Source organism: Anolis sagrei, chromosome 4, assembly GCF_037176765.1.
Source record: "Anolis sagrei isolate rAnoSag1 chromosome 4, rAnoSag1.mat, whole genome shotgun sequence".
Classification (NCBI taxonomy): Eukaryota; Metazoa; Chordata; class Lepidosauria; order Squamata; family Dactyloidae; genus Anolis; species Anolis sagrei.
In genome coordinates, this window is record NC_090024.1 from 154603461 (window position 1) to 154624014 (window position 20554).

Below are 20554 nucleotides of genomic sequence, written 5' to 3' on the forward strand. Positions count from 1 at the left end.
TTAAAAGCTGGATGTTTCCAAGATTTCCAGCTCACCGAACTAATAGCGTGTCAGGTTCCCTGTTGACTTATGGTGATCTCTTGAACTACATAGGATTTTCTTAGGCAAGAAAGGCTCAGGGCCCTTTCACACAGCTCTATATCCCAGAATATCAAGGCAGAAAATCCCACAATATACTGGAAGCCAAACCAAATCATTACTGTCCTTCTCCTTTCTTATAGGTGGCCTTAGGTTCCTCCTCTTCATCTTCAGGTAAGAAGTTGACCTTGTTTGCGTTTCTGGGAGCCTTGTCACCATTATCTTCATATATATTGGACCATTTGATCGCCATATCCAGCTCCGGAGGCGGCTTGGTTTCTCTGACGCTATAACTCTCAGGGTGAGGCACGACACTGGTAGTCCAGGCTTTGAACTCCTTAGGAGGCTGTCGAGGTAAAAGGATAAGGTTAAAACATGCCATCTACAAGGACAAGAACAAAGCAGATGCAAAAATCATGAGATATAATTTAAAAAAATATTGAACTCACTTCATATTACTGAAAAGACACATGGTCTTGTTTGATCTGAGAAAAGTCATTAGTGACCTTTCTAGGGCCCTTCCACACAACCCTATATATCCCAGGACATCAAGGCAGAAAATCCCACAATGTCTGCTTTGAACTGGGTTATCTGAGTCCACAGATAATGTGGGATTTCCTGCCTTGATATTCTGGGATATAGGGCTGGGTGGAAGGGCCCTTAGAGGTGGTTTGTGCAGTTCCTCCCTCTGAATTATAGCTTACGTATCTGTTCTTTTGTTGGCAGCCTCCCATCCAAGAACAAACCAGAGCTAATCTTGCTTAGCTTCCATTGCATGATGTAACAAAATTTGAAAAAAAAATCTGTTCTTGATTTGAAAGTGTTATTTCCTGTTTAATTATTTGATCTTTTCTTTGAAAATAGTTGTTATACTCCAGAAACTTCGTTTTTGTGGCTGCCACAAATTATGTTGACTCTATGAGCTATTCATTGAAAAACTATAGCAAAATGTGCTGTAGGATGTCTTGCAAAAACAGATTTTTAGCAGTTTAACAAACTTTTCTCGTGTTTTTAATGATAAAACCAATTAGGAAATGACATTTGTAACCCAGGAATCAAAATCGAATGACATAATATAATCAGAAACATGTTCATGCCTTTTGGGTATTTAGGTTAGGAAAATAATAGTAAGGCCCCTTCTACACTGCCATATCATCCAGAATGCTTGCTTTGAATTGGATTATAAGGCAGTGTAGACTCAGGCCCCTTCCACACAGCTGCATAAATCCCACATTATCTGCTTTGAATTGGATTATATGGCAGTGTGGACCCAGATAACCCAGTTCAAAGCAGATATTGTGGAGTGTCTGCCTTGATATTCTGGGTTATATGGCTGTGTGGAAGAGCCCTCATATAATCTTTGATAATTTGGATTACATGGCAGTGTAGAAGGGGTCTAAGTGAAAAAGTTACAATTTGTTCTGTTCTCTAGCTTTTAAGCCTAGGGATATATAAATAGTTTGAATGAGGAATCAACTCACTCCAGAATTAGGGCCCTTCCACACAGCTGAATAAAATCCCACACTGTCTGCTTTCAAGTGGAATATATGGCAGTGGGGACCCAGGGCCCTTCCACACAGCCATATAACCCAGAATATCAAGGCAAATAATCCACACTATCTGCTTTGAACTGGATTATCTGAGTCCACACAGCCATATAATCCAGTTCAATGTGGATTTTATACAGCTGCGTGGAAGGGGCCTCAGGTAACCCAGTTCAAAGCAGATATTGTGAGATTTTATTCAGATGTGTGGAAGGGCCTTCATATTCTAGGTTATCTGGGTGTGTAGAAGGGCCCTAAGTCTCCATTCTCACCGAGTTATCTCTGCTGAAAAGATCTCGAGATAAATACATATTTCAAATCAATGTTTAGGGTTATTTGGGTGCAACCTGGCCAGGGCAAGCGAGCATCTCTTCCTTAGGAGTAGAGCCCCATGAGCTTTGGACTTCAGCTCCCAGAATTCCCGGCACTCAGTCGCGCTCACTGAGGCTTCTGGGAGTTGAAGTCAAAAACCTGGCGGAACCAAGGTTGGGCGCCGCTGTTGCCGGGAGGGGGCGTGGCGCGGAAGCACAGGAGGTGTGGCCTCGCGAGGCACGGCGCCGGAAGTCCTGGTGGCACTCCGGGAGAGTCCGGCTTCGGCCCGGCCTTGGGTGCTCTCCTCTCAGGCTCCCTGGCTGCTTCCGGTCCTGGCCTTTCCCGGCTGGCTTGGCCCTCGAAGGCGCGCTGGGCGTTCTCCGCCATGGCGGGCTCCGCGGGGGCGCTGCCGGAGAGGCCTCTCACCGACGACGAGATGGCGGAGGTGAAGAAGGAAGTAAGTGGGCAAACGAGGGAAACTAGGACTGCAGCTACACTGCCATACAGTCCGGATTATCTGCTTTGAACGGGGTTATAGGAACCTCCACTGTCATATAAGGCCGTTCAACGCAGATCACCTGGATTTTATATGGCAGCGAAGAAGGCTTGGTGACAAGGCATTGGCCCCTTCTACACTGTCATATAAAATCCGGATTATCTGCTTTAAACCGGATTATATTGCAGTGTGGACTCGGCGCCCTTCTCCACTGCCATGTAGTCCACATTATCTGCTTTGAACTGGATTATATGAATCCACACTGACATATAATCCGGTTCAACGCAGACAATATGGATTTTATATTAATTTAATATATTTAATTAATATATATTAATTTAATAGCGGATTAATTTAGTGTAATTAGATGATAATGTATTAGGGATATGTTGTTTTTTGTAGTTGTAGTTTATTGTGAAATGTGTTTTTATATGTTGTACGCCGCCGCGAGTCGCCCTAGGGCTGAGAGCGGCGGTTAACAAATGCAGCAAATAAATAAATAAATAAATAAATATGGCAGTGTAGAAGGGGGCTAGGTGACAAGGCATTGGCCCCTTCAACACTGCCATATGAAATCGAGATTTAAACTCAATTATATCGCAGTGTAGACTCAGCCCCCTTTTCCACTATCATATAATCCACATTCTCTACTTTGAACTGGATTATAGGATGCCCCTTCTCACACTGCCATATAGTAAACATTACCAAAGCAGGTAATCCACAAAATTTGCTTTGCTCTGGATTATCTGAGTCTACGCTGCCATATAATCCAGTTCAGAGCGAATCATCTGGATTTTATATGTCAGCGTAGAAGGGGACTCAAACAATACAGACAGCATGTAGTTTCAAATGTATTTAAATATTTGTTGTTAGTCGCCTGGAGACCCTGTATTGAGAGAAAGGTGGGACAAAAATAGAGTATGTAAATAAATATATATATAAGCAGGCTTCTACAATTGGACTTTTGTATCCACATATTCTGCACCCATTAATTACATCTCCCACAGTTCAAAAGTATTTGTCAATCTATATCATAGAATAATAATAATAAACAACTTTATTTGTACCCCGCTACCATCTCCCCAAGGGACTCAGTGCGGCTTACATGAGGCCGAGCCCACCATACATCAATACAAGCAAAACAACCACAATACAAAGCAATTAAAATAAATCATAGAGTTGGAATAGACCTCATGGGCCATCCAGTCCAACCTCCTGCCAAGAAGGAAAATCGCATTCAAAGCACCCCTGACAAATAATAATAATAATAATAATAATAATAATAACTTTATTTGTACCCCGCTACCATCTCCCCAAGGGACTCAGTGCGGCTTACATGAGGCCAAGTCCACAATACATCAATAAAACAATACAATACAATTCATATAAATACATAAAAAATAGACAATAAACAATCAACAGTGACATACAAGCATTTGTATGTCACAAATCCCACCAGCCTCTGCTTAAAAGCCTCCAAAGAAGGAACCTCCACCACAAATTAGGGACTTTCATATAGATGTTGTCAATCTATATAAGGGACACCATTTTATTATACATGTTATATATAGTGGGCTTGAGTCCTCAAACTGCAGCAGATAAAAAGAGCTCACTGTACTGGAAGTGAACATAATGGGTGGAGGGAGGGGACTGTGAGCAGGAAACCTCACCCATTGGCCACTTCACTGATGGTTTTCAGCAAAATAGCATTGAATTTTCATTTTAGCCACTAGCATTGACAACAGTTAGTCTCTAGAGTTGGAGAGCAACATAGTCATTTGGAGAATGAGGTTGCTATTTGGTAAACCAAGTGGTAGTAAAACTCAAAAGCCATGTCTGGATTGCTGCCTACACTTAGCTCCCTTAACAGTGAACACAAGCTAAGAGCCCTTCCACACAGCCCTATATCTCAGAATATCGAGGCAGGAAATTCCACATTATCTGAGTGTGGACTCAGATAATCCATTTCAAAGCAGATATTGTGGGATTTTCCGCCTTAATATTTTGTGGTATAGGGCTGTGTGGAAGGGCCCAGAATCTACACTGCCATATGATTCAGTTCAAATCAGATAATCTGGATGCAGAAACTGGATTATATGGCATTGTAGATGAGGCCACAGTCACCACACCTAGCAGCAATAGCCTCTGGAAATCACAGACAAGGAAGGGAAACCTTCATTCAGAATCAAGGAAAATCCTTGGCGTGAGGTTTGCTAGTGATGTAGAACAGCACGAAAAGAGGAAGGAAGGTCAATCAAATGGCATGCGTTCTGCCCCAGTTTGCAAATTTTTTATGTAGGAGTCTCTCCTGGAGTGTTTAGAGGAATTCCCCTCTTTTGTAGCCGATCTTGATACACGCATGAGTCAACGGAGGTAACTCTTTCCTTCTTGCACTTTGTCCAGGTTTGTTTTTTCCTGTTCTAAACTCCAATGGTTGAAGGGTAATAAAGTTAATGCTACAACTTTTCTGAGAAATTTCCTACATTCAATGATGTGATGATATTCAGACTATCTCTTTATGGCTCAGTAAACGGAGTGGTCTTATTATCACTTAAAAGCCAATATAAGTACAGGCAGACCTCAAATTACCAACATCCGACTTAAGAACAAGGGTGAGACAACAGAAAGTGAGAGAAATCTGCTCATAGGAAGGGAAATTCACTCATGAAAAATTATGGGGAGAAGGGGTCTCCACTGCAGCTTTCTCACCAATCCTTGTTTCCACACAAAGCCATTTTTTTTTCAAAATCCAATGATCACAGGGGCAGAAAGTGAAATGAAATCTTCTGAACAGGGGCACAGATAGCAAAACAACCAAATTAGTTTAACTTTAATCCATTTTAAATGTGTAAGTTTCACGATCTTGGAGCGATTGAGCAGTGTAGCTTTGCACACAAACACAGGCTTTTTTCTATAATTATTGCAATTAATTTGTGTGATGCTTTTCCACACAGATGCATCCAAAGCAGCTCTCCACACAGGAACACAACCACATATCAATTGCATCACGTATATGTATATGTATATGTGTGCGTGTATATAGTGAGAGAGAGAGTGTATACACTCTGTGTGTGTTTATAGATACATATATACAACAACTTCATTTTGGAATATTATAGTTTTATGTGAAGGGAAGAGCTTAAAATTATTTCAAAGTGATTTGTTTACTCAAGTTCAGTGTACTGTTTGGAGAACTGTTGTGCACCTTCAAGTTGTTTCTGACATATGTCAACCTTAAGGTGAACTTACTATGTGGTGTTTTTTTGTTGCAAGATTTGTTCAGGGGAGGTTTACTCTATTAGCCTAAGACAGTGGTTCTCAACCTGTGGGTCCTCAAATGTTTTGGTTTATAACTCCCAGAAATCCCAGCCAGTTTACCAGCTGTTATGATTTCTGGAAGTTGAAGGCCAAAACATCTGGGGATCCACAGGTTGAGAACCACTGGGCTAAGAGAATGTGACTTGTCAATGGTCAACCTATGGGTTTCCATAACAGAGAGAGAATTTGAACCCTAGTATCCAGAGCCATAGTCCAGTGCTGAAACCTCTCTCTACACCGTGCTGGGTCTCCTTCTGGAGAATACCTCCTTGCATTCTTCTAGTGAAGGCTTGTTCTGTGCAATTTTTCCTTCAACACATAAGGTAACAGTGACTTCATTGAAAATCCATTTTGCTGTGATGCTGCACTTATAAAATATTTTCCAAAGAGAAGCTCATCAGACAGACTTGGAAAAGTTGTAGAAAAATCACAAGACATTTCTGTTCCTTAAGATTGATAGTGTATGGCTGTAATTCTTGATCCTTTGGCTGTTGTAATCCAATAGATTTTTTATTGAATTCTTCTGGTTTATCAAATCTTAAAATGACTAGAACTCATTTTGAATGGTAATTGAAGAAAGTCAATTAATTTGTGGGGCCTTTTTTTTGCCCAACTTCACATGGGTTAGAAATTATTTTATTTCGATACATGAAAGGCTTCAAACCAAGATTTACAGTTATTAATGCACATGTTTTCAGTTCATCTGAGAAAAGCTTGTACTGACGGGATCCCCTGGCTTGTAAATGGCATGATTCACCCTTAGAGACCCAGGGAGTTCCTCATAACTAGAATTTAGCCCACTTAATAAAAATGTCTCCTGGATTCAAGTTTTATTGATGACAAAGCTAGGCACTGGTTAGTAGTGTTTGCCACCTAGTGACTGAAAATGATTTTGTATGGTTCAAACTCTGCCATATTTAAATTGGCTTGTTTAGATTCCCTTGGTATACACGTCAAGTTTACATTGCTATGTTTCCTGACTTTGGAGCAGGTACTTTGAATTTTTAGCACTGAAGGTCATTGGGTTCCTGGCAATACCAAAGATATGTTGCATACCTGTAGCCTCACTCTAAACTTGCTTGAACAAGTTGTTTATTTGCCAATGAGACAATAGTGAGCATGTCAAGCAAATACTAAGGACACGTAATCACTAGCAAGCCATAACCTTTATCGAGGATTATGATGAAAAAAGAAATTATATCACAAGTTGTTTAGTATGTCTTTGGTTGAATGGATGTTTAAAGGGATGGTTTACCAGCCTCTATTATCGTTTGCATAAGTATCTTACCTATTTTATATTTTCTGTTTCTTTGTCATATAATGGTCATACAACAAGGGTGCTTTAGTAGCTTGATCATGCTTTTTTTTAGCTTCTATGTATTTACTCCAGGGAATAGCTGAATTAAGCAAGAAAATGCATAAAAGTATAGAATTGCTGCAAAAGAGACAAAACTTCACTTCCTGAGCATACACTGTAACATGAGACAAGGCATGTTTCCTGTGAATACCTAATAGTCTTAACATTTGTAATCTATAATAACATTTAAAATTAAAGTATGCAAGTGGAATGCATTCTAAAGGGAAATCAGCCATATGCTTTTTTCCCTTCTGTTAGTCCATATTATTAGTCCTTTCCCATCTTTCTGTGAAATGAACACAAATGGGCCGGGCTTTAGTGCAACATGCCAGCTGCGCCCGTACCTCGGGAAGTCTGACTTGGCCACGGTAGTACACGCTCTGGTCACATCCCGCCTTGACTACTGCAACGCTCTCTACGTGGGGCTGCCCTTGAAGACGGCCCGGAAGCTCCAGCTAGTCCAGCGCGCGGCAGCCATGTTACTAACAGGAGCGGGACGCAGGGAGCACACAACCCCCTTGTTGTTCCAGCTCCATTGGCTGCCGATCTGCTACCGGGCCCAATTCAAGGTGCTGGTGCTGGCCTACAAAGCCCTAAACGGTTCCGGCCCAAAATACCTGTCTAACCGCATCTCGGCCTATGAGCCCACGAGGACTTTGAGATCGTCTGGGGAGGCCCTTCTCTCGATCCCGCCTGCCTCACAGGCACGCCTGGCGGGGACGAGGGATAGGGCCTTCTCGGTGGTGGCCCCCCGGCTATGGAGCACCCTCCCTGTCGACATTAGACAGGCGCCCTCCCTCATGACATTCCGCAAGAGACTAAAGACGTGGTTGTTTGAGAAGGCGTTTGATTAAGTGCTACGACAATTGGCAATGATGATTGGAACGGAATATGGAAAACGAGACTGGATTGTGATTCTATGATGAGACGTCGCGAATGATTGTGTAATTGTAGTATTAATAGTGATGTTGTTGTTGTTGTTGTTGTTTGTGTAATTGCCTTATGGTAAATTGTTTTTTTTATATGTTGTACACCGCCGTGAGTCGCCCTAGGGCTGAGAACGGCGGTCTACAAGTGCAGTAATAAAAATAATAAAATAAATAATCACCAAGCTGCAATAAATCTTGCCAACCAAAAGATGGACATTTCAAATCCCGGGTCAGGGTGAGCTTCTGACCTTAGCCCATCTTCTGCCTACAGAAAGAATTCTTGTCTGCTTGAGGCATGTGTGAATGTTGCAATTGGTCACCTTGATTAGCATTGAATGGCCTTGCAGCTTCAAAGCTTGGCTGGTTGCTGCCTGGGGGGATTCCTTGTTGGGAGGTGTTCACTTGTCTAGTTTTCAACAGACCTCACAACCTCTTAGGATGTCTGCCATAGATGTGGGTGAAACGTTAGGAGAGAATGCTTCTGGAACATGGCCATATGGCCGGGAGGCTTCAACAAAATACCTGGCTTGATCACTATCTCATTCTAATTGCTTGTTCCCAGAAAATGGAGAACTTTGCCTAAATCTCTCATCTCCTCTGGTTGTTCAGAACTGTGGACTGTGGCTCAGTCTCCAAGCCACAGGTTGTGACAGCAGCAGCCAGTCTGGTTAGGAGATCAGTAAGTTTAGGGAAAAAAATGAAGGGGTCATGTAGAAGGGGGAATGATTAGGCTTTTAAACCTATACCTCCTCATTTCAGTTCTCCCCCCGCCTTCCATTTCCCATTGGGGCATGGTTAGGTCTCATTGGTCTTGTCTTGTGGTTGTCTCCAATGTCTAGATTTTTGCAGACAGAGATTTGTATACTTCTGCAAACGTTGAGCTTCTCCAAGCTTTGTAAAGTCCCCCCCTTTTTTTTGAGGCTGATGCAGTTTTTTCCACATAAACAACAGCCCTTTCAGCATGAGCTTCTGAAATAGAAGGAAAGACAGGAATATAATGAACTGTGAGAGTGGATGAGATGAAATGATGGCCCAGCTGAATTGTTCTGAACTAGGAATAGGCACCTGGAAAGTGTCCAGAGTCCTCCTCGTCCCATTTCTTCTGCTTGTGGACCATATCAGACAGTACTTGTGTCTTTTCTCAAAACTGGACAGTCAGAGGGAGAACTTAGGCGATCAGGAGGGCCACAGGACACCCATCACTTTTCTGAACAGTGACAATGCAAGTGGGCATCTCTATAGTGAATGGAACATCTAGTATATATTCTTAACTAGTTTAGAGTACAGGTGGAAAGATTAGTTGTATGGATGCATTCAATTAAATTAAATTAAAGTGTTCCTGTTCCAACTTACATGCAAATTCAACTTAAAAACAAACCTGCAGAACCTATCTTGTTTGTAACTTGGGGACTACCTGTACGTTTTCTCCTCTGATCAACCTTATTATAGCCTATTGTGCCTGTTTAAAAGAAGTAAAATAAACAGCAAAAAATCCTTAGATGCCCTACACTTTAGAATTAATGCAGTTTGGCACCACTTTAACTGCCATGGCTCCATGCTATTGGATTTGTAGTTTGGTAAGGCCCCGGTATTCTTTGACATTCAAATACCATATAATACTATAACTCCCATGATTTACTATAACTCCCACGCTTACTTCTTGGGAGGAGAGCAATGTCCAATCTCGATAAAATAGTAAAGAGTAGAGACATCAGACTGGCAACAAAGATCCGCCTAGTCAAAGCCATGGTATTCCCTGTAGTAACCTACGGATGTGAGAGCTGGACCTTAGGGAAGGCTGAGCGAAGGAAGATCGATGCTTTTGAGCTGTGGTGTTGGAGGAAAGTTCTGAGAGTGCCTTGGACTGCGAGAAGATCCAACCAGTCCATCCTCCAGGAAATAAAACCCGACAGCTCACTGGAGGGAAAGATACTAGAGACAAAGTTGAAGTACTTTGGCCACATCATGAGGAGACAGGAAAGCCTAGAGAAGACAGTTATGCTGGGGAAAGTGGAAGGCAAAAGGAAGAGGGGCCGACCAAGGGCAAGATGGATGGCATCCTTGAAGTGACTGGACTGACCTTGAGGGAGCTGGGGGTGGTAACGGCCAACAGGGAGCTCTGGCGTGGGCTGGTCCATGAGGTCACAAAGAGTCGGAGACGACTGAACGAATGAACAACAACAACAAGCCATTGCAGTTAATATGTCAAACTGCATTAATTCTATAATGCAGATGCACCCTCACTGAGCATATGTGAACAACAAAACAGAGATAATTGGTGAAAGTAGATAAACTACATCACCAGATAATCTGGGCGTATTAAAATAATATAGATCTGTAATATTGCTAACAAAATGGAAATTGTGAGTAAATGGCTGGTGAAATTTTAAATATCTTCCTTGAATGAAAATGTGGAAGAAACTTTCAATTGGTCTTTAGAAGGTTCAAAATGCCATTGTTTACTTCTGAAGAGATTACCTGACTCAGTTGTTTCATTATACCTATCCATATAGTTAGCCTGAATGTGGGAACTCACTGAATTGTTCTTGTTCTCTCCCCCCCCCCCCCCTCTGGTTTGGTATAGGAGCCTATCCTTATTCTTTCCATGTTCTCTCTGCCTTGAGTACCAAATTTTCAATTAAAGAAGGAACACTCGGAAACACCCGATTTGTTAACAGAAATATAACTGTATTTATTCTTAATTATTTCCTGAGTGCTCAAAGCACCTTGGTGATTGTAATGCTCACATCTTTCATTGAGCATTCTGAGGCACACTGTCCAATGAATCTGTAGATGAGCCGAGATTTGAACCCAAAATTTAGCTCATTGTTTATGCACCGTGCACTATTTCCAGGATGTTGCATGTTGTATAAATTGTTTAGTTCACTACTCCTTGCTAGTTATAGTACCACACAATTTAATTCAAAATATGAAAACTGAACTGTTACTAATTCGGCCTTTTCTTTACGCCAGGTTTTAGAATGGTTACGAGACTACCTCTGTGACAAAATAATTGCAGACAGACACTTTGATTATCTGCGTTCAAGGAAGATACTCAGTAGAGAGGACACTGAAGAAATCTCCTGTCGACCCTCAAGTCGGAAGAAGGCTGGCAAGCTGTTGGATTACTTAGCTGAGCATCCAAAAGGACTTGATGCCTTGATAGGATCTATCAGGCGTGAAGGGACACAGAACTTCCTCCTAGAAAAGATAACGGATGCTGTTTTGAAAGCAAAAAATGAAAAACTAAAAAGCCTCAAAGGTAACATTTGATAAATTAATTATTTGTCTTATTTTATTTGTATTATTATAATATTATCATTTAAAATTCTTGTGGAACTCATTACCAGATCTTGTTGATGATCCCATAAATCTGAGATGGATGAACAATGGCCATGTTAATTGTTAGGTGGCATGTGGCTTCTTTGGATTCACATTTACACAAGCAAGCAAGCATTCCTTCTCTCTCTAACACATGTGCAATGTGAATACTCCCATCGCTTTCGGCCTCTGGTCCACTGGCACTCTTGGATTAGCACCAGAAAAGCACTTTGTCATGCTAATGAGTGCAGAGAGGGAACATGGCGCATGTTGGCTGCAGAATCATGTTGAACAGGCTCTCTTTTACAGAGAGGCCCCAATGTGTAGGGTGTATTGGACAAGGAAGGTAAAGCCAGTGACTCGCAAGATGATATTGTGACATGTAATAGTAATAATAATAATCTTTATTTATAGCCCACCACCATCTACCATAGGTACTTGGGGTGGCTTACAGATATCACACAATAATGCCATAGAGTATGTAAAATACAATATATCAACATTAAAAGCAATAACACATTTAAAACCAGACATATATAATAATAACAACAACAACAACACTTTATATTCCGCCCTTCTCATCCCGAATGGGGACTCAGGACGGATCACAAGTACACATACTTGGCATTCAATGCCACTTGTATAGACAGTACACAGTACACAGACAGAACAGAAGGAGGTTTTTGTGTCGTGCCACAGGGGATGCTGTCGTTACATCCTCTATGACGAAGAGCTGACAGGACTTCCTCATTCCAGCATTTTCTTATCTTTTTCTTTATGGCATTGTAAAACATCGCACCCGCTTTTTAGCGGTACCTGATTTCTCTAATTACAGCTAAAGCTGTTTTCGAACTGCTTAAGTATACAGTGGGCAGTGCCCACGTCAACCCGGGGTTCAAACTTGCAACCTTTCAGTTCAGTTGATAGATCTTATTGTTGCTGATGATTTACCAGCTGTAGTGGCCATTGATCAAAAGTTCATACAATCAATTTAGCCTTCCCTGGCTAAAGATAGTAGTCCGGCTGCTATCTTAAACATTATCAAAGGTCTGCTGAAAGAGCCAAGTTTTTAGCTCTTTCCAAAATTGCTGTAGTGTAGGGGCTTGCCTAAGTTCCCTGGGTAGAGTGTTCCAGAGCCAGGGGGCCACCACCAAAAAGGCCCTCTCTCTCATCCCCATCAACTGCACTTGAGATGGAGGCAGAACCAAGAGGAGAACAGATCTTAGAGCTTGCACCGGTTCATAAGGGGAGATACGATCATGAAGATAGGTTGGACTTGAACTTGTAGGACTTTTATGAGCATACTACTTGGTACAAATAATCTGATTTGTGTTTATTACAGGACTGAGCTGTAGCAGTTGCATGGTTGCTGTATATGAACAAACCAACAATCTCTCCAGGTCTCAGTCGCATGACTCAAATGTGTTTGAAAGCCGAAAAGACCGAGAAACAACCTACCTTCCTCAAGGAGAGTATAATACAGCTGCGTTCGTATCTGCTGCTTCACTTTGTTCAATGAATTTTCCCATTACAGAAGTTGGAAATACGGAAAGCTCAGTTTTCTCAGCCACTCTTCCTGGACCTGGGGATTCTGGAGGTCCTCCCCTTCCGCCTCAAATGCAGAATGAACAAGAGGAAACGTGCCCCACTTCCAGTGACAATCCCTTCCTGCCTTTAAGATCCCGCTCACTTCTGCCACAGTGAACTTATTTCTTGCGTAATACTACACCAGGTGCCTTATATGCTGCTGCAGAAAAGGGGGGGGGGGAATCTAAATTTGTAAAGCCATGGTTCGAATTCACTCAGTACAGTAAGACCTTCAAAACAGTGAAACCCACGTCTGCGGGACGTATTCTGTGAACAACAGTCTCTAAGAATTTGCTAGGTCCGCCAAGCAGTTCTATAGTATGGTTCCCAAAAAGCTAACAGTCATGATGGAGGACCTGGCAAATACCTTGCTAGGATTCAGATCCTCCAGAGCAACTCCGTAGTAGGATGGGACCAGAAGTCAGGTTATTTTATAGGTGATTGATTGTATCCACACTTTCAGACAACTGCAGTCCTCCTGGAAACATTTCCCCACAGACACAGGAGATATGTTTCCCGACAGAAATATGTTTCACCTGGAAACATATCCCCTGTATCTATGTGTTTTTTAAAAACTAAAATGTTGTGTTTTCTGTCATTATTTACTTTGACCACTTATTACGTTGCTTTCATTGATTTCATTCACAGTACCACCCTATACTTTGTGCAGAAAGTGAATATAGGATTATGGCCTGAAAGGCTTTTAAGGCGGTCCTTTGCGTTTTCCTCCTTTCCCCAGATAGTGGAAAAGATGAAATTCAACAGGACCTTTAAAAGGAGGTAGGGTTACAGATTATGTTTAAAGGTGTATTATCAGTATAATGTTCATTTTGAACATTGTTATACTTTGTTTGACTAGTAATTGTGTGTTTATATGCCTTCAAGTATATATATATGCCTTCACGTGGAGCCCCCGGTGGTGCAGTGGGTTAAAGTGCTGAGCTTGTTGACTGAAAGGTCGCAGGTTCGAATCCGGGGAGCAGCGTGAACTTCCGCTGTCAGCCCCAGCTTCTGCCAACCTAGCAGTTTGAAAACATGCAAATGTGAGTAGATTAATAGGTACCGCTCCATGGGAAGGAACGGCACTCCATTCAGTCATGGTGGCCACATGACCTTGGAAGTGTTTATGGACAACACCGGCTCTTTGGTTTAGAAATGGAGATGAGCACCACACCCCAGAGTCAGACACGACTGGACTTAATGTCAGGGGAAAACCTTTACTATGCTTTCAAGTGGCCTGTTGACTTATCATGACTGCATACATTGCATAAGGTTTTTTTTAGGCAAGGAATTCTCAACCTTGTATTGCCATGGTGTGGGTAAGGGCAGCAATATTTCTTAGTAATCTCTCATAAGGTATCTCCTTGAACTGGTGTATAATCATCTGACTAAAAAAATCCTTTATTTCTTCATTTGTAAAGTTCTTACTTGGAATCAGATTCAGCCTTCTGCTTACTTGTTTTACTTAAACTTTAAAGGAGTTAAAGTTAAGTAGCTTTGGAAATTGAAAAGTCTTCACTTTTCAAAACAAAGTTGGAGAGACTTTCTGTCATGTAGCCACAAGGAGGACAAGTTTATCTCAAATTGCTAATCTCATAGCTAAATGACAAAAAAAAGTTGACATGGAAAATGTATGTTGGGAAGCAATGATAGTTATTTTGTAAAATGCATGTGTGAAGTCTTCTGAATTTGCCTGTTTCATAACTTCATTTTTTATTGTCTGGTTTTTGTTTTTAAAGTGTATCAATAGATTTATGTGGACTCATCAGACTTTGTCAAAATAGGAAACTTTTAAATGTCAGAAGTATTTAAAAATATTATTGGGGCATTTTTAAAATAGTCTTCTGGTTTTTACTTTTTCTTTACAAATCTTTTGGTATAGTTACTACATGTCCACTTTGTGGACCTTAGGGGAAGCAGTGCCTTTTGTAATTTGAAATTAAGATTGTTTCAAGATAATCTCTGAGATTGTTGATACCAAGAAACATATGATGTTTGTGTCTTTGTAATTTTTTAAACCAGCTTTTGGATTAAAACGTGAATTAAATTACTAAGTGTCGTTACACTAACTGATCTATCCTATGCGTGTTTGGTATCGAGTACCTTTAAGTCATTTCCATCTTATGATGACCTTAAGGTGAACCTATCATGAGAATGTGAAGCTCACCCAAGGTTGCTCAATGGGTTTTCATGGCCGAGTGTGGATTTTAACTTTGTTCTTCAGAGTCGTAGGCCGCATCTACACTGACCATTTAATGTAGCTTCAAATCAGTATTGAAGAAAGTGGTTTTGCTGTGCAGATCCAGTTTGAGGCCCAGATGACGATTACACAAACCACAGAGCACTGGTGTACATTGAGGCCTTACTTTTGCATAGTTCCATGGGAGTTTGTTGCCTGGCTGCCAGTTTGAAGCTAACTAAATGGCATTAAATGGTCCGTGTAGATGGGGCCATAGTCCAATGCCCAAACCAATACACCATGCTGGCTTTCATTATACATCAGGCATGGGCAAACTTCAGCCCTCCAGGTGTTTTGGACTTCAACTCCCACAATTCCTAACAGCCTACCAGCTGTTAGGAATTGTGGGAGTTGAAGTCCAAAACACCTGGAGGGCTGAAGTTTGCCCATGCTTGCTATACATGCTCAGAAGTAAATCACACTTGAGTTCAGTACAGCTGATTCTCAGCTGAGTATTTTAGAACAATTTGACATAAGAATGGGAAAATTATACATATGATGTTATTCACTTTCTTAGAACACTTTAGAACACTGTCTTAAATTCAATTTGTTGTAGATTTTGTTCAGTTTTTGAGACACTGTGCCTGTTTTATACCTTACCTTACTCATAAATTCATGTTGCTGCTATTCTTCATGTGATAACCCACTGTACATGTTGGTAAATTATAAACAAAACTTAGACTTACACAACTGTGAAACCATGAGTCTTCAGAAGGTGGTTATTTTTTCCTGAAATGCTCAATGACTTCCTAAGGAAGTCATTAAGCAAGTCATAACAATATATCAGGGATTTTTCTCTTACCATATGCTTGACCTAGTGGCCCAAAGTTTCCTGTGTGAACATTCTAGATGTAACTACTTGAATAGCATTTCTGCTACAGTATAAATTGGTGGTTACAAATCCTACTGTATGAAATGAAAGGCTTTGAGAGGGATGATAAAAAAGCTGTATGAAAGAGCAGAAGTAGTAGTTGGATAAAATGGTAACGTGAATGGTGGAATTGCAACATTTACCAGTAACAAGAAACAACTTGCAGCAGAGATGAAGTAAGATGAGTTGAGTCAAGGGGCATTGTGAAATCTCATTCTTAGAAGTTCTGAGTAGCCACTTTAGCAAGGATTTATGGCGATACAATTTCTATGTTTATTAAGTAGCATCCCATCTTAGTTACTAATTAATTGGTGCTCTCTATTAGGCCATCATTCCTCTAAAGAGCTCATGCTGTGCTCATTTTATCTTCTCAGCAGTGGTCTTGATAATGAACATGTGAGTCTGTTGATGAAGGAACAAAGTGTTTCAGTATTTAATAAAGGCTAACCAGTTTATTGTACTACTTGTAAAAATACCTAGCCTTTCTTGGATTAGAAACACAATAATTCCACTTTTTTCTTGGTACTCCTGCCCTCCACTGCTATCAGTCCTTATCATATTCCAGTTTATCGAAATCTAGACTGCACTTGCATATTACAGTAGAGACTTGCTTATCCAACATATATGGGCCAGCAGAACGTTGTATAAACAAAAATGTTGGATAATGAGAGATTAAGGAAAAGCCTATTAAACATAAGATTATGTTATGATTTTACAAATTAAGCACCAAAACATTATGTTTTAAAACAAATCAACAGAAAAAGCTATTCAATACATGGTAACATATAGTAATTACTGTATTTACAAATTTAGCACCAAAACATCACAATGTTTTGACACAGCTGTGGATCCGGGCAGGAGGCAGACTGCGTTGGATAATAGAGAAATGTTGGATGAGTGAAGGTTGGATAAGCGAGACTCTACTGTATATAAAAATTTACTTTTCATGCAAATAACATGAAAGGAGTAACCAGGCTCTCCCCAGATAGTTTTCCATTTGTGTATCCCTGTATAGTAGAAGCGGGGGTGGACTGGATGATGGTGATGATTATGATAATAATAATAATAATAATAATAATAATAATAATAATAATAATAATAAAACATTCATTTCTATCCCACCACCATCTCCCAGAGGGACTCGGGTGGTCAAAGAACACTCAAGGTGTGACATGCAAAATACAACAAGTGCAAAACAAAACATAGACAATAAATAGTCAACATCATAAATTCACAGTACCCACTGGTAAAAATAATAAAATACAGCAATTGCTGTGGATAAAACAGCAGTATTCGATCTCAGAATTGTAAAGTGCAGATAAAGAATCTACAGGTCCTCATATGTATTATTAGAGAGTCTAAATAAAGGCTTGTTGGAAAAACAAGGGTTTAATTGTGTGCAGAAGATTTGGTGGCTGGGGGATAGACCTTGGGGTCTACTCTGTAATTCTAGACACAAAGCTGCTCTACAGATAAGAAGTAAACAATTGAAGCTGCATGCAATACAGATACAGTTTGGGATCCTGCTTCAGAATTAACATGCACAAAATTTACAACAGAGGCTGGGCTTTAGCATAGCAGGTTACACCGCCAGCTGCAGAAAATCTTGCTGATTGAAAGATCGACAGTTCAAGTCCGGGGTGGGGTGAGCTCCCAACTGTCAGCCCAGCTTCTGCTCACCTAGCAGATAGAAAACAGAAATGTGAGTAGATAAATAGGTACCGCTTTGGCGGGGAGGTAATAAAAGGCACCCATGCAGACATGCCGGCAATTTGATCGAGAGAGCGTCTAAAGACAATAAAACTCCTCGGGGTATAAGATGGAGCAACAGCACCCTCCTGTGCCCAGAGTCAAGCACAGCCTCCAGATGCCTGGGATGGAAAAGATGGGAAGCCTTTACTTCTGTTTATGTAAAGTCTGTCTGTCTTTGTTAATTGTATAATGGCATTGAATGTTTAGTATATATATGTACTGTGATCTGCCCTGAGTCCCCTCGGAGAGATAGGGTGAAATATAAACACAATATGTTATTATTAAGCCAAATCCAAGACAGATGCAAACATCCATTTTGGACCAGAGAAATTCCTCAGCCTCCATCCTATTTAGTATGGAATATGCAAGCAAAATATAGCTGGAACAGACTATTCCAGAGCTGGAATTTTAGTTTTCAAACAGAAAGTTGCAGCAAGGTATATGGAGCAATCAACAAAAACAATTCTAATTGTACCTTTATTATATTTATATAATATATAGAAATAAAATACAGAAAATATCAGGCTATTTTAAAAAAATAGCCTGATATGTATGTATACCAAAGAACAACTATAGCAAAATTTAATAAAACCAAATTAATAATGAAACTTCCACTTATGGTATAAAAGGCAGAATACCACCCCCCCCCCCAAAAAACCCCCCCAAATATGGTCCGTACAGTGTCCATATAGATCAACCAATACGGATTTGCAAAATAAATGAGTGAAATAATACATATCAAGAACACTCCATAAATCACTATTAGTAGAGTCTCAATATGCCTAAGGTAAAAGTAAAGGTTTTCCCCTGACATTAAATCCAGTGATGTCCGACTCTGGGGGTTGGTGCTCATCTCAATTTCATGCCGCTCCCTAGATTTGAACCTATGACCTTTCGGTCAACAAGCTCAGCATTTTAATCCACTGCACCACCAGGATCTCCATCTGATCTTGAAAGCTAAACAGGGCCAGCTCTAATTAGTAGTTTGGTGGGAGATCACTAACAAATACAAGGTACTGTAGGCTATATTTCAGAGGAAGGAGCTGGCAAAACGATCTCTGAGTCTTCTTTGCCTAACAAAAATCCTATGAAATCCATAAGTTGCCATGTGACTTGAAGACATACATACACAATTACTTAACAGTGACTACACTCAGGATGGTAACCACTTTCTGTCTGTGAAATAGAATCAATCACAAGTGAGCTTTCTTGTAAGAATGCCTGAGTAATTCTAGAAATCCTTTGCATGTTCAACATTTTTCAGTATAAGAATATTAATTAAACAATCAAATAATGCTCCTTCAGAGTTGTGTGCTAAAAGGAAAGTGATTGAGGAAGTGAAAGTGGGGAGGCATTGTGAAAGTGAATAGGAAGGCAGTCACATTTTTTGTTTCTAGTAATTCAGTTGCTTGGCACTATCTTCTAATTCAGTGCTGCAGGTATTTTATTCTTAAACATTGGGTGTAATCCAGTTTAAGACAGTAGTACTAGTATGGTATTCCTTTCTGAACACTTGTTACTTCATTATATTTTATTATCATTGCTTGGGATATCAGTAAAATGATTGTCTTGTAGCCTGCTGAAAAGCTGCGAGATGCAGTTTCCCAGTTGGAAAAGTGATATTATTTTAACAATTTCAGCACACAGGCAAACCTTAAACCAGTTCTCAAACTTTTAAAAACCGAGGGCCAGTTCATGGTCCCTCAGACTGTTGGGCGGGGGAGATTATGGTTTGAAAAAAACAGACAAATTCCTATGCACACTGCACATATCTTATTTGGTGTGCAAAAAAGAGCAAGAAATAATAATACACTATTTAACATAAAGAACAATTTTAACCAACATTAACTTAGCAGTATTTCAATGGGAATGTGGGCCTACTTTTGCCTAATGAGAGTGTTAAGTTAATCAGAATTGTTGTTGTGTGCCTTCATGTGCCTTGTTGTGTGACATTCATTGAAATGTACTTTTATTATGCTTATTAATAATAGTAATACCCCCAGCAACAACAAGGGTCTCCCTCTGGGCAGCTAAACAAGGAAATCCCAACTGGATGGTCCTCCGCGAGGGTCTTCCTCCAGGGGCAAACCAAGAATGGGCAACTTGGAAGTCCCTAAACAGACTCAGAAGTGGAGTGGGCAGAACAAAAGACAGCTGGCAAAATGGCACTACCTAAAAGAATCCCGCACCTTGTGTTACTGTGGAGCAGAACAGAAAATTCCCCATCTGTATGCTTGTCCACTGTGCCCTGGCTCATATACAGAGGAAGAATTGTTGGAGGCTACAGACAATGCCGTTGCCCGTTTTTTGTCAAAAGATATTTAGCTGCCTTCTTCTATTTTTATCAGTTTTATACTAATTTATGCAATGCTTTTGATACAAAATAAAAATAAATAAATAAATAATGCTTATTATGTTTTAATGTTTAACTTATGTTTTAACTGATGTGGTATGTTTTAAGGCACCTTATCTATCTGAACACATCTCTTCCTATGAACCTTCTAGACATTTAAGATCGTCCGGGGAGGCCCTGCTCTTGATCCTTCCTGCCTCACAGGCACATTTGGCAGGGACGAGGGACAGGGCCTTCTCAGTGGTGGCCCCTTGGCTGTGGAAATCCCTGGCCAGGATAGTAGATCGGCACCCTCCCTCCTGACTTTTCGGAAAAGAGTGAAAACACGGCTCTTTGCGCAGGCATTTGAAAATTCAGGGTGATCAAATAAACATAACTGGAATACGAAAACAGAACA

General features: G+C 40.5%; 1 protein-coding gene across 1 annotated transcript; it reads left to right on the forward strand.

Annotated features, from left to right (window-relative positions):
* The first annotated feature begins 2160 nt into the window (after positions 1–2160).
* Positions 2161–15011, forward strand: BCL10 (BCL10 immune signaling adaptor). The gene is made up of 3 exons (XM_060773857.2): positions 2161–2391; positions 11008–11296; positions 12698–15011. Exons 1-3 carry the CDS (start codon positions 2320–2322, stop codon positions 13057–13059), a joined length of 723 nt encoding a protein of 240 aa, XP_060629840.2. The 5' UTR covers positions 2161–2319; the 3' UTR covers positions 13060–15011.
* The last annotated feature ends 5543 nt before the right edge of the window (positions 15012–20554 follow it).

Excerpts from the sequence above, each read along its gene's own strand:
- BCL10 (XM_060773857.2), top strand. The coding sequence starts at position 2,320 with ATGGCGGGCTCCGCGGGGGCGCTGCCGGAGAGGCCTCTCACCGACGAC. Across the intron at positions 2,392-11,007 it reads TGGCGGAGGTGAAGAAGGAA|GTTTTAGAATGGTTACGAGA; the intron begins GTAAGTGGGCAA and ends TCTTTACGCCAG. Across the intron at positions 11,297-12,697 it reads AAAACTAAAAAGCCTCAAAG|GACTGAGCTGTAGCAGTTGC; the intron begins GTAACATTTGAT and ends TGTTTATTACAG.